This window comes from Pseudorasbora parva, chromosome 9 (assembly GCF_024679245.1).
Source record: "Pseudorasbora parva isolate DD20220531a chromosome 9, ASM2467924v1, whole genome shotgun sequence".
NCBI classification, from domain to species: Eukaryota; Metazoa; Chordata; class Actinopteri; order Cypriniformes; family Gobionidae; genus Pseudorasbora; species Pseudorasbora parva.
The window spans coordinates 16,664,902-16,679,154 of NC_090180.1; the positions used below are offsets into that span (position 1 = coordinate 16,664,902).

At 39.2% G+C, this 14,253-nt stretch overlaps 1 protein-coding gene across 1 annotated transcript in view; it reads right to left on the reverse strand.

The window, feature by feature from the left end:
* Nucleotides 1-6,737, reverse strand: part of dpp6b (dipeptidyl-peptidase 6b) — a 204,673-nt gene extending 197,936 nt beyond the window's left edge. The window contains exons 1-2 of the mRNA XM_067454122.1: nucleotides 6,593-6,737; nucleotides 6,430-6,501 (exon numbers count right to left, since the gene is read on the reverse strand). Coding sequence (XP_067310223.1) covers nucleotides 6,430-6,486 — 57 coding nt within the window. The 5' untranslated portion in view covers nucleotides 6,487-6,501; nucleotides 6,593-6,737. The remainder of the gene's footprint in view (nucleotides 1-6,429; nucleotides 6,502-6,592) is intronic.
* Nucleotides 6,738-14,253: the final 7,516 nt, after the last annotated feature.

Below are 14,253 nucleotides of genomic sequence, written 5' to 3' on the forward strand. Positions count from 1 at the left end.
TTCTAATGTTGTATAAAGCAAATCTGCAGGACCGGGCTGTTGCATTAATATGGTCAGTGAAGTTTAAATGGTCATCAATCACAACTCCAAGGTTCCTGGCTGTCCTAGATGGAGTTATGGTTGATGAACCAAGCTGAATGTGGAAATTTCGATAAAGTGCTGGGTTGGTTGAGACAAAAAGTAATTCTGTCTTTGCAACATTGAGTTGAAGGTGATGCTTCTTCATCCAGTCAGAAATGTCTGTCAGACAGGCAGCAATACGAACACTGACTGTAGGATCATCTGGTTAAAATGAGAAGTAGAGTTGAGTGTCATCAGCATAGCAGTGATAGGAGAAGCCGTTTTTCTGAATGACAGAGCCTAATGATGACATATAGATGGAGAAGAGAAGTGGTACATCCTAAGTGCTTTACACCAGTGTGCAGCATCCACTTTAGAGCCCTGCATGGGCCTTAAATCTAGGCCCTAGCCCGGCCCTGACCCGATACAATGAGGCCCTAGCCCGGCACATGTCCGACAGCTTATCAAAATTCTCAGCCCGAGTCCGATTGGAGGCCGTGTTTTTGTTTTGTTTTTCACATTGTTGCAGCCATTAAAATAGTTCAGTTTTGTTTTTAATGTCAAAGTAGTTATATTTTGTTTCGTTTCTTTATTAAGTTAATTTAGAAAAATGTTTAGAGCAAATTTTTGTTAAATTAAAGTTTACATTTTTTAAAGTGACAACGAAGCGGCCTGCGGCCAACAGTGAGTTACCACATGTTTAATCAATTTAGCCTCTCAAATGAACTCTTGACTTGTCTTGCATATTATAAAATCCATAGATAGAAAACACTTCAAGCATCACAATGTTAGTTATTTTGGCCTACTACAGTCCCTTGCGAAAGTATTCACCCCCCTTGAACTTTGCGACCTTTTGCCACATTTCACGCTTCAAACATAAAGATATAAAACTGTAATTTTTTGTGAAGAATCAACAACAAGTGGAACACAATCATTAAGTGGAATAAAAATGTATTGGATGTTTCTAACTTTTTTAACAAATGAAAAACTGAAAAATTGGACGTGCACAATTATTCAGCCCCTTTACTTTCAGTGCAGCAAACTCTCTCCAAAAGTTCAGTGAGGATCTCTGAATGATCCAATGTTGACCTAAATGACTAATGGTGATAAATAGAATCCAACTGTGTGTAATCAAGTCTCTGTATAAATGCACCTGCACTGTGATAGTCTCAGAGGTCCGTTTAAAGCGCAGAGAGCATCATGAAGAACAAGGAACACACCAGGCAGGTCCGAGATACTGTTGTGGAGAAGTTTAAAGCCGGATTTGGATACAAAAAGATTTTCCAAGCTTTAAACATCCCAAGGAGCACTGTGCAAGTGATAATATTGAAATGGAAGAAGTATCAGACCACTGCAAATCTACCAAGACCTGGCCGTCCCTCTAAAATTTCAGCTCATACAAGGAGAAGACTGATCAGAGATGCAGCCAAGAGGCCCATGATCACTCTGGATGAACTGAAGAGATCTACAGCTGCGGTGAGAGACTCTGTCCATAGGACAACAATCAGTTGCATACTACACAAATCTGGCCTTTATGGCAGAGTGGCAAGAAGAAAGCCATTTCTTAAAGATATTCATAAAAAGTGTTGTTTAAAGTTTGCCACAAGCCACCTGGGAGACACACCAAACATGTGGAAGAAGGTGCTCTGGTCAGATGAAACCAAAATTGAACTTTTTGGCAACAATGCAAAACGTTATGTTTGGCGTAAAAGCAACACAGCTCATCACCCTGAACACACCATCCCCACTGTCAAACATGGTGGTGGCAGCATCATGGTTTGGGCCTGATTTTCTTCAGCCGGTACAGGGAAGATGGTTAAAATTGATGGGAAGATGGATGGAGCCAAATACAGGACCATTCTGGACGAAAACCTGATGGAGTCTGCAAAAGACCTGAGACTGGGACGGAGATTTGTCTTCCAACAAGACAAAACATGAAGCAAAATGTACAATGGAATGGTTGAAAAATAAACATATCCAGGTGTTAGAATGGCCAAGTCAAAGTCCAGAGCTGAATCCAATCGAGAATCTGTGGAAAGAACTGAAAACTGCTGTTCACAAATGCTCTCCATCCAACCTCACTGAGCTCGAGCTGTTCTGCAAGGAGGAATGGGCAAAAATTTCAGTCTCTCGATGTATATATACATTTGACACAGGAAATTGCATTAAAAAAAATCTATGAAATTTCAATGACATCCGGTGACTATTTGTGGTACCAGTTGTAAAAAGGCCATAACTCTAGCAGCTGCACTGAAGAAACGCATGCTGCTGCTGGCGCGGACTCTAACCCTGTGCGAGCCATGTCTTGACAGTCACGTAAGCTATTATGGTCTTGTGTTGTTTCCACTAGTGCAGAACATCTCATTATTCCTTTTAATTAATAAAATAAATATAAAACGAAGGAGAAGCCTAAAAAATACAGCGTTTAAGGTATGATGTGAAAATTGTCCCGAGGCCCGGCCCTAGGGGCGTAAAAAAGTCGGGGCCCGTCGGGCTCAGGCATAAATGCAGGGTTCTCACTTGGATCAAATCAATCAAATCAAAATTTATTTATAGAGCACTTTTTAAAAACAACTAGTGCTTAGCAAAGTGCTGTACACACATAAAGACTAAAATACAAAGAAAACAAAACAATCAATAATAGGGGAAAAGAACGAAAACAGAACAAAAACACAAGTAAACAATAAGAGAGCAGTACTCAAATAGTGTCAAAAGCTAAATCATAAAAATACGTTTTTAAACAAGATTTAAAAAATGGCAAGTGTATAAGCCTGCTTAATATAAAGAGGCAAACTATTCCAGAGCTTCGGGGCCACCACAGCAAAGGCTCAGTCCCCCCTGCTCTTCAACTTGCCTGTGGAGCAACGAAGTAAATGTTGAGTAAATGGTCGGTGGACCTTAAAGCCCTTTGTGGAATATAAGGTTTAATCAGGTCAGAAAGATATTTCGGTGCTAAACCATTAAGGGATTTAAAAACAAACATCAAAATCTTAAAATTAATTCTGAATTGTACAGGTAACCAATGAAGAGAAGCAATAGGGCAAATATGATCCCGTTTTCGTGTACCCGTCAACAAACGTGCTGCCGCATTTTGAACCATCTACAGTCTGGAGAGAGAGGCCTGGCTAATACCAATATAGAGGCTATTACAATAGTCCAGGCGAGATTAAATAAAAATATGCACCAGTCTTTGAAAGTCATTAACAGACAAACAAGATTTCACCTTTTTAAGTTGTCTCATTTAAAAAAAACTAGATTAAACTACCAATCTGTTAATCTGTTTGTCCAGTTTAAAATCATGATGATGGTGTGTGACAATGATGTGACGGCAGCCACAGTACAACGGCGCCAGTGCACTAACCACACACCTGCGATAGGTGGAGAGGAGAGAGGGTGATAGAGCCAATTCAGTGAATAAACTGAAAAATGTTGGAATGTGCAATGTATATTATGAGAAAATTAAACATGCATGTACACCTGTTGTAGGAGATATCCAAAACTAAATTAGGCCTTTAAAATAGCATGAATATTGGCACTTAAAAATACCTCCCTGGGTATCAAGGGACAAAATGTTTGTCTTTCGACAGGAGAAAACTTCAACCAGAAATCGCAGGTTGACTCACTAATTCTTGTAACATTCAACTTTACAACTTTATTCTATAATGATCTTGACACCACAGTAAACAAGACCTGTTTTACTAAATAAATAAACAAGAACTCCTAGAGAGTGCTTTGATTGCACTAAAAAGTACACATCTTGCCAGCAGAGGGCGCACTTTGTTTAGTTTGCTGCTTCTACACTTTAGACCCAGTACTCTGTAAGGGTGCTTTCACATCTCTTGTTCGTTTCATTTGGTCCGAACCAAGGGCAAACAATTATACATTGTTGCATTTTTCAGATTTTTTGGTTCCTTTTCACACCACACTGATTGCTTTGGTCCGAACCAGTTGAAACGAACCAAAACGCAGGCACGTGATAACATCCACATCACTCATTGGCCATGGCGTATTTCCTAAACTGCTTTTCGATTGGTCAGAATTTACGTGTGGGAAAATTCCAACAGGAGAGGCAAAGCCAGCAAACTATAACCCTATGGAAAGACGACTGCGCGGGCCAGTTTTGTCCCTGGCCATAATCTACTACACTGTGTGTATTTACCACAGTATGCAAATAGCTTTCTATAATGAATTGCGGATGCGACGTGAAAACAACGTTCTAATGCACTGCAGACGGCGAGCGCGCATCGCTCGTCACTTCAAGAGGAGGCGTGCATTAATTATTAACTCTTGACATGCTTCTATCTTCCGAAAATATTGCCAACGATCTATCAGGTAATAATATCATGCACACAATGTCAGCGCAGCCGACTACGGCAGCTGGTTCAGTCCAAAAATGATCAGTACTTTTGCAGTTGGTTCTGTTCGAGGTCGGATCACGTTCTCACCACAAACAAACCGCTCCAGAGTTCGTTTGTAATCGTACCGAGACCACCTCTTCAAGGAGGTCTCGGTACGCTTGTTTGGTCCGCTTTTGGTGCGCACCCGAGTGCGATTGCTGCTTTCAGACCTGACCAAACGAACCGCACCAAAGAGGGAAACGAACTCTAGTACGATTCAACCGAACTAAATGAGGCAGGTGTGAAAGCACCCTAAGATATCAAGTATAGCAGTGTACCAGATCCTGACAATATATATATATATATATATATATATATATATATATATATATATATATATATATATATATATATATATATAAAATAATTATTCTTTAGTAAACTTTTTACTCTTCTTTTTAGACAACCATTAAAACAAAGACAAGAAAAAAGAAAAATACATTCCGGTGCATGTTGATAAATTTGGTTCTTCAAAAATTGAAGCCATCTCCTTCACAGTAGAGTAAGACACAGACATTAAAATGCACAACACCCCCAGTGCCTTAGCTTTGCTTTTCTTGTTCGTTTCCAGTGGGTGAAAACATTTAAAATGAGTATACAGAATTGCTAATAAAAAATAAATAAAAAAGATACTTCAGTGAATTCTGGCTGATGTTTTCTCCAATCAGTTGCATCTTCATGAGCAATGAACTAAATATATTTTTATGTGGGTCATGATATTGGCAATTCGCTGCTGTGATGTCACAAGACCTTAAAACTTTATAAGACAAAGCCCCAGAGGTGTTTGCAGAAAATAACGGAACAACAAAATAAGGAAAACTCTGCACCGAAATATTAAGACAATAACTCAAACTCTGATGGCGAGGATAATTAGGGTAGGAATATCTTGGGGTTATAAGCAGCCTGGCACTTGATTCAAACTGAGCAGCACATCTTTGAATACTTTTTGGACTAAATGAGGCAAGTGCAAATGACTGGAAGGAAGAAGAATGGAAAAGTAGATGTTGAGGAGACCAGAGAAACCCTGTATAGTGGAGCTACAGATTTGTTCAATTGACAGAATCCTATATGGATGTTTTAAGGATGTTGTAGTGCAGTGAACCTTTTTTCAGTCTGTATTTCCACATTCAAAAACTACTTCACTTCAATTTTTACTATGTATTTCACATGTTTTTTAGAACTCTTGTTGATGTTAACAGATACTAAAGTTGACTTGAGATTTATAACTGCTGGCTTTAGGATAATTTTACAGCACTATTGTGATTTGCCATGCAATGCTATGCATACCGCTGGATGGGCTTATCAAGGGCAGGTAACGTTATAGGGACAGACAAGTGTCTCTTCAATATGAAGGCATCTTTAGGTATCACTAAATATGCTGAACAAAAAGGTGCCAAATGTCCACCTGAGGGTAGTGCCGTTCAACATTCAGTCTTCCACTGAATTGAAATAACATTTAAAACTCCCATTTATCTTCACCTCCGTCATTTCACGTTGCTTCTAACCTCAACATTAAAGAACATTTATCCTCCATGGGGAGCTTTCTGTCTGAGTGGGACATACTGCTTAGCTTTTGGCAGTCCTGAGGTGGTTTTGACTTTCACTTCATAAATCCCATCAATTTCCCTGTCCCCTGAACTCGTGTTAAAATAAGTGCACTTATACAGAACAAAATAACGAAACCTGGGGGAAACCTAACACCTGACTTTGTGATGAAAATCCCTTTATCTCAATCTCTCGTTTGGTTTGGGTCTTTCTCCTCATTACCATTTTTTTACATCCAGAAAGGACATATTTAATACAAATATTGAAGCTTCTTCAAAGGATCAATTATATGTAAATTATTTCACACATATAAAAGACACAGTGAGTGTTGCCACAGAGAGTAAGAGTGATACGGAGGAAACTGGTCTTAAGTATCTGTTAATTTGTTGTATTATGCCTTGAATCATGAAATCAACAGTAAGCTTACCTTATCACCACTGGTTGAACCCCTCCGATAATTCCCTACTCCAGCAGACGAGTTCATCCCTCAACAGTGTGTCTGAGACAGAAAAAGTAGAAGTTAATCCATTGAATTTTGTTTTGTTTTTTTAAGCGGGGGAATAAAAAAAAAAAAAAAACAATTTTCATACCAGAAGTTCAATTAAATGTTTATCAGGTCGTGTTGGTACGAGTGAGTAGTTCCCGCGTTGTTTTCTGAGGTAAAATTGCTCAGTCTGCTGTCAACATCTGATGCAGGTGCTGAGACAGTTTCCCGCCGGCGGGAGTGACCCTCTCTCACAACTGCACGCGCGATGAGTGTGACGTAGCCTACCTGCGGGAGTTGTGACAGCAACGACAGCGCGCGCAGAGACCACGATTTCCTATTGAAACACTGGAATAGCAAAAGCACTCGGCACGGCAGCTAGTGCACCGCCTACCGCCTTCCTCAGCGTGGAAAGTGCTCTTTCAAGATTCTTTCCTTGCTGGAATGCTCTCTCAGCTGAAAATATTCACCAGCATCATCTTTTAGAGCATGTTTTCATATAGATTAATAACTCTACGCACTACACACTTGACTGAATTTATCAAGATATGAAAAGCATTTTGATAAGCTTATTTACTTGAAATTAGTAGCCTTGCCTAACGGATTTCTACGATTAGTTAACACAAAATAAATAAAAATGGTAAGATATTTTGATTTAGCATATTGAAGATTATGATCACTACACAATATCTATAATATCTCAAATATATCTAATATCTAAAATATACCCATCTAACTGTTTTATGACTTTATTAGCCTATTATTTTAAAATGTGAAAAATGTGTATAGCCTACACTGCAAAAAAAATTTGCTGTAAATTTACAATAAATCATTGGATACATTTTGCATGACTTTCACTGTAAGGATTACAGCAATATACTGTGAAATATGCTCACAGTAATTTCCTACTGTAATTTTATATCTGTGATATTACAATGCATTGTTGTAAAATCACAACTGTATACTGTAACTTCACAGCTTCAATGCAATTCACAAAGCAATACTGTGATATTACAGTACAATACTGGGGAATTACAATCTTTTGCTGTGCATCATTACAACATGGCCCTGTACTTTTACAGTAAAAAAAAAAAAGGCAAATTTTGAACTTTTGCATGCAGTACAATCGACTTGGATGTTTAAGTTATTTCATCTTAAATTATGTTAAACAGACTTTAAAAAATGAGTTACATCTTGTATAACTAATAAAAAAGTTTAAAATGTCTTAACTTATTTTGATAAGTTAAAACAATGTAAAAACATATGTTGTCATAACTTATTGAACATATTTTTTACAGTGTACTGTGAAAGTAATGTACAAGTGGACAATAATTTACTGTGGACTTACATTGTATACTGTGAAAGTCATACGAAAATTATTCAAAAACACAAAAGTAATGGAGATGAAGCTTCCATATACTCTGAATTTACATTAATATATCTTCATTAAGACTAGTAAATCATTAATGAGTTAGACCATTATTAAATAGTCAACATAATACTCTATAACAAATGTATTGTAAACACACCATTACAGCAGTTAGACAAAAAATTATGTTATTGTGTCAAGGTTCAAGAGCCCAACTAAAGCAAACACTGATCACCATAATGTAGCTAACGTCAGAAGAAACAATAAAACATCATATAGGATATGGGGAAAAAAATGTTTCATGGACCGTTTAAATCACTAAGTTATTAAAGTTAAACAGCTAACGGTTAGCCCTGCTAACCTTGACTAATTACAGAAATGTGCACGCATAAATAGTAATGTTTGTCCCATTATTGGTTTTATAAACTTTACAAACATAGATTTGTCTAAATAGTGATAGTTCCATGAAAAATTTGAATGTTAGCGAAACTCTCATCATTACTAACATTACTATTAGCAGATGCTTTGAGAGAACTTTCATCAATTCTGGGCACTTGCTAACAAAATGTGAACTGTGTCTTGTGATAAACGTTTATTTCAAAAGTAAGTATTATAATTATATTTAAATAACATGGGTGTAGGCCTAATTGCTACAAACATGCATGCTGCTCTCCTTCTCCATTCACCCTGGAATAGAAGAGGCATACGATGAAGGCGCCTTCAGTTCAAAACTGGTCGGTTATGTCATGTTTCCCACTTCCCAGGGCATATTTCAATACAATATTTCACTGTAATAATACTGTTTAATGCTGTGAAATCCTTATCTTTTTTCACTGTGTTGCTGTGATATTACAGACCTTGTTGTGATACAACAGCAGGTTTTAGATTACAATATTTTACTGTATTTATTTTACAATATTTTTTACAGGTATTCATTGGGATATTTTCCTCTAGTTACTGTAAAATAATACTGTTAATTATTGTGAAATGCTGGTAATTTTTAACAGTGTAGTGATTTCTATGGGTTCTCTGATGAAATAATATATACAATTAAAATAAAACAAATAGCCTACAATACGATTATTTAGTTTTATAACAAGTTGTCAAATTAACAACTCTTAATTCCTGACCACCACCACAGATGATATTATTCTAGATTTCTTTTTCATGCAATATCCATTGACCAGACAAATGATCGACATAGCCTACTAAAGACAACATTTTTAAAACCTGAATGGGTTTCTTTGTTCTGCTGTACACAAAAGAAGTTTATTTTGAAGAATTTCGGTAATCTCGGTACTGACCATGTCACTGTTTTTTTCCTTAAATCAAAGGGGTCCATCAACTGTTTAGTTCCCAATATTGTTCAAAATATATAGTCTTCTGTGTTACGCAGAAGAAATAAATTCATCTTTCAGTTTGGAACAACTTGAGGGTGTGTAAATGATGACAGAATGTTCATTTTTGAGAGAGAATGTTTCCCTTGAAATAAATATACATTTATTAAGAAGCAAAATGACTCTCTCTCTCTCTCTCTCTCTCTCTCTCTCTCTCTCTCTCTCTCTCTCTCTCTCTCTCTCTCTCTCTCTCTCTCTCTCTCTCTCAATATATATATCAACCAAAAAAAATCAACCAATCACATAGCAGTTGCTTCAATGCATTCAGGGGTGTGGTCCTTGTCAAGACAATCTCCTGAACTCCAAACTGAATGTCATAATGGGAAAGAACTGGGATTTTCATGCACAACCCTTTCTAGGGTTTACAAAGAATGGTGTGAAAAGGGAAAAACATCCAGTATGCGGCAGTCCTGTGGGCGCAAATGCCTTGTTGATGCTAGAGGTCAGAGGAGAATGGGCCGACTAATTCAAGCTGATAGAAGAGCAACTTTGACTGAAATAACCACTCTTTACAACCGAAATATTCAGCAAAGCATTTGTGAAGCCACAACATGCACAACCTTGAGGCACAGCAGAAGACGTCACCGGGTACCACTCATCTACACTACAAATAGGAAAAAGAGGCTACAATTTGCACAGTTGAAGACTGGAAAAATGTTGCCTGGTCTGATAAGTCTCGATTTCTGTTGAGACATTCAGATGTCAGAAGTCAGAGTCAGAATTTGACAATAGAACATTAAACAGAATGAGAACATGGATTCATCATGTCTTGTTACCACTATGTAGGCTGCTGGTGGTGGTATAATGCTGTGGGGGATGTTTTCTTGGCACACTTTAGGCCCCTTAGTGCCAATTGGGCATCGTTTAAATGCCACAGCCTACCTGAGCATTGTTTCTGACCATGTCCATCCCTTTATGTCCGCCATGTACCCATCCTCTAATGGCTACTTCCAGCAGGATAATGCACCATGTCACAAAGCTCGAATCATTTCAAATTGGTTTCTTGAACATGACAATGAGTTCACTGTACTAAAATGGCCCCCACAGTCACCAGATCTCAACCAAATAGTTTTTTTTATGGGATGTGGTGGAACGAGAGCTTCGTGCCCTGGATGTGCATCCCACAAATCTCCATCATCTGCAAGATGCTACCCTATCAATATGGGCCAAAATTTCTAAAGAATGCTTTCAGCAACTTGATGAATCAATGCCACGTAGAATTAAGGCAGTTCTGAAGGCAAAAGGGGGTCAAACACTAGTATGGTGTTCCTAATAATCCTTTAGGTGAGTGGATATCCCATATTGTCCTTCTTAATATATTAAATTGCCCATTATTCTTCTAAGATGTTTTGGTCTTAATTTCACAATATGAAATATCCGCTTGAGAACAACATTTTTGCACTGAAGATTTTTTCACATATGTTTACGGATGTTTTAAAGTGGACAGTCTTCCTCATTATTCCTTCAAATTGGCAGGAAAATAGCGTAGGAATATCAAAGACATTTGGTATCATATTGAAATGTGAAGGCCCTCAACAGCCTCTGCTCTCACATTAGTAGTTTCATCAGTTTAATTAGAAGGACAAAAAGCAATTTTCCATTAAATTACTCATTATGGAAAGCAAAGAGTAAATTAGAGAGACACATGGGTGGAGGGGTTTCTGCAATGGGTTAAGCGTACACTGTAGGGCAAACTCTGGTCATTTTGTTTATTTCAAAGAAAATTGGTGATGGATAACTCAATTTTAAGGAGACGTATTGCAGCTCATGTGGTATGTTCAGTTGGAAACATGTTTATTATATTCTAATTTCCAAGTGATCTTACAATATCTTTCAAATTGCAGCTAAAGCATACAGTTTCCACAGTCACCACAGTCCATTGCGATATGATTCAGCTCATAGCTTTCTCTTCACAGGTGAAAAAAAAAAAGATTTGTCATACTGAGATAGCCTAGCACACACCTCTCATGAGCTAAGCAGACTTTAGAACAGCACCCATCAAAAACTAGTCAGAAGTGTGAAGCATACTAAATCAAAAGGCTGATGCAGCCTGTGTTGAGGCCAAGACACACTGCAGCCTTGATCATTTGTAAAGGGTTGATAGTGCTAGCTTGAAGGTCAGCTAAGTTGCAGTAGTCCACAAACTGTGCAGCATAATGAGACAGGTAGAATCTCGATCTCAAGTTCATGTGACCATTGAATTTTAAATCACTCTCAGAAAAGCTATACTTTTATATCTCCTTTAAAGCACTGCCACAACAGCCATATTCAGAAATCATTTTGCCATTCTTTTTAAGGCGTTTCAAATGTAAACATCTCTATCTTTTAAAAGTGTTTCTTAAAATTGCATCAACACTTTTTTTTTTGCCATTCAGTTGTGATCCATATTGTCAGGCAACCCAGCAACTAGTCCATTTTGAAAATATGAAGTTGCCCACATCCTCAATAAATGAAATATTGAAGGATCAGTCTGAAATGGGATTCAAAGTGGAGTGCACTACCAGTGGTGACAAGCTCTGTGGATTGATGGGAGAATCGGATTATATCGAATTTGATTACGTATACTGAGGACAAGTGATCTTGAAGTTCTTTCATGTTGAAGTAACAGAGAGCTGGAAAGATTGAAAAGTTGCAGAAGGTTGACTGAAAGGAAGATATCTACTGCTGCAGGTTTCAGTGTTGTTTTTCAATGGGGTTAAGTGAGTCTGCTTTAATGTGCTGGGACAGATGCCAGTGGTAAGATATGTGTTTTTTGACGTGTGTGAGTGCAGAAGAGTGTAGAAGAGTGGCTAGAAGAAGATGAGAGAAGAGGTGAGACAAGGGTTAGGGATGGGCTACTTCAATCCTGGAGGTGACTGTCCTGCAGAGTTAAGCTCTAACACCAATCTCACACACACCTGATCAGGCTAATCAATGTCTTCAGGATTAGGTGAGTTTTTATCAGGGTTGGACCTAAACTCTGCAGGATAGTGGCTTTTTTTTTCCAGGACTGAAGATGCCCATCCCTGTGGAAACATCTGACGATCCAGTCACAAATGGGCAGGTGGAAAAGTTTGGCATTTACACTTAAGATTAACATCCATCTCAATTTGTGACCACTTATCATTGGACTTTGAAAAGAAGGTCTCTAATTTAATTCATATCATTCCACATAAGTACTGCATGTCGAAAGTTATGAAAATCCTTCCAAATCTGAATCTCACTGCATACATGCGATTTCAAATAGAATACTCATAATTACACTATTAAAAATAAATGTTCGTTATTTTTATAGATGTAAAAGTTTTCTTCAGATTATTAAAAAGTTCTTCACACTAATGGTTCTTTTAAGAAATGTTCACTGAAAGTTTTGCAAGGGAACCAAAAATTTTTTTTTAAGAGTGTATTTTAGTTCAACTCCTGTATTAACTTCAGATAATGCTTCACATGATTTGTTTCAATGTTGATGTCAGACAAACCACAGATGTTTTTTGCATTATGTGCTTTTTTTCTCCAATTTTTCAATTAGCACACATGAATTTACTTCTTGTGGTATAATACATTTTAAGCGACAGATATGCTGGGGAGGAAAAGGAAACGAGGAATTTGGATTGGCATTGCAAGCCAACACTTAGATTGGTTACTTAGCGCTACTGGCCCCTAGGGGCGAGAATGCGGGAAGATACCGGCTCTATACAGAGGCTATAGAATCTAGCGAACGTGTTAGGTGTCACCCAGCCCGCAGCTCTACAAATGTCTGTCAGCAAGGCGCCTTGAGCCAGCGCCCATGAGGAAGCTACACTCCTTGTAGAGTGTGCTCACAACCCGAACGGGCAAGGCATGTCTTGTGACTGGTAAGCCAAGACTATATCATCCACTATCCTGTGGGCTAACCTCTGCTTGGAGACAGCCTTTTACCTTCTGCTAGCCTCCGTAACAGATGAAGAGTTGCTCTGAGGTCCGAAAGCTTTGAGTCCGGTCAATGTAAGCGCAAAGAGCGCGGACCGGACACAACAAAGCCAGGGCTGGGTCTGCCTCCTCCGAAGGCAGCGCTTGCAGGTTCACTACCTGATCTCGTAAGGGAGTGGTAGGAACCTTGGGCACGTATCCGGGCCAAGGTCTCAGGATGACGTGAGAGTTATGTTGACCGAAAGTGCATGCAGGTCCCCTACCCTCTTAATGGAAGCTAATGCGGTCAGGAGCACCGTCTTCATTGACAAAATTTTAAGCTCAATTGACTCCAAAGGCTCGAAGGGAGGGCTCTGAAGTGCTCTGATCACTAAAGCTAAGTCCCAAGAGGGTATCAAGTTTGGGGAACTCTGAGGAACCTGACGACTAGGTCGTGCTTTCCTAGGTACTTACCTTCGACTGCGTTGTGGTATGCCGCTATTGCATCGACGTATACTTTGAGGGTGGAGGGAGACAGCCTTCGCTCCAACCCATCTTGCAGGAAGGAAAGCACAACACTAATCGAACACCTTCGGGGGTCTTCCCGGCGGGAAGAACACCACTCAACAAACAGGTTCCACTTCAGTGCATAGAGGCGCCTCGTAAAGGGGGCTCTAGCTGAAGAGATGGTATCTACGACTGCTTGTGGTAGTCCATCTAGAACCTCCGCGTCCCGTCCAGGGACCAGACATGTAGATTCCAGAGGTCTGGACGTGGGTGCCATAGAGTGCCCCGTCCCTGAGAAAGAAGGTCCTTCCTCAGGGGAATGGGCCAAGGAGGGGTTGTTGCGAGGAGAGTTAGTTCTGGGAACCAGGTCTGGTTGGGCCAGTAAGGCACAAGTAGCAAGACCTGCTCCTCGTCCTCCCTGACTTTGCAGAAAGTCTGTGCAAGAAGGCTCACTGGGAGAAACGCATACTTGCATAGGCCCTGGGGCCAGCTGTGCGCCAGTGTATCTGTGCCGAGGGTACCCCCGGTCAGGGAATAGTACCATTGGCAATGGGTCGAGTCCGGAGTGGCAAACAGGTCTACCTGTGCGGCCCCGAACTTGTCCCATATCAGTTGGACCGCCTGAGG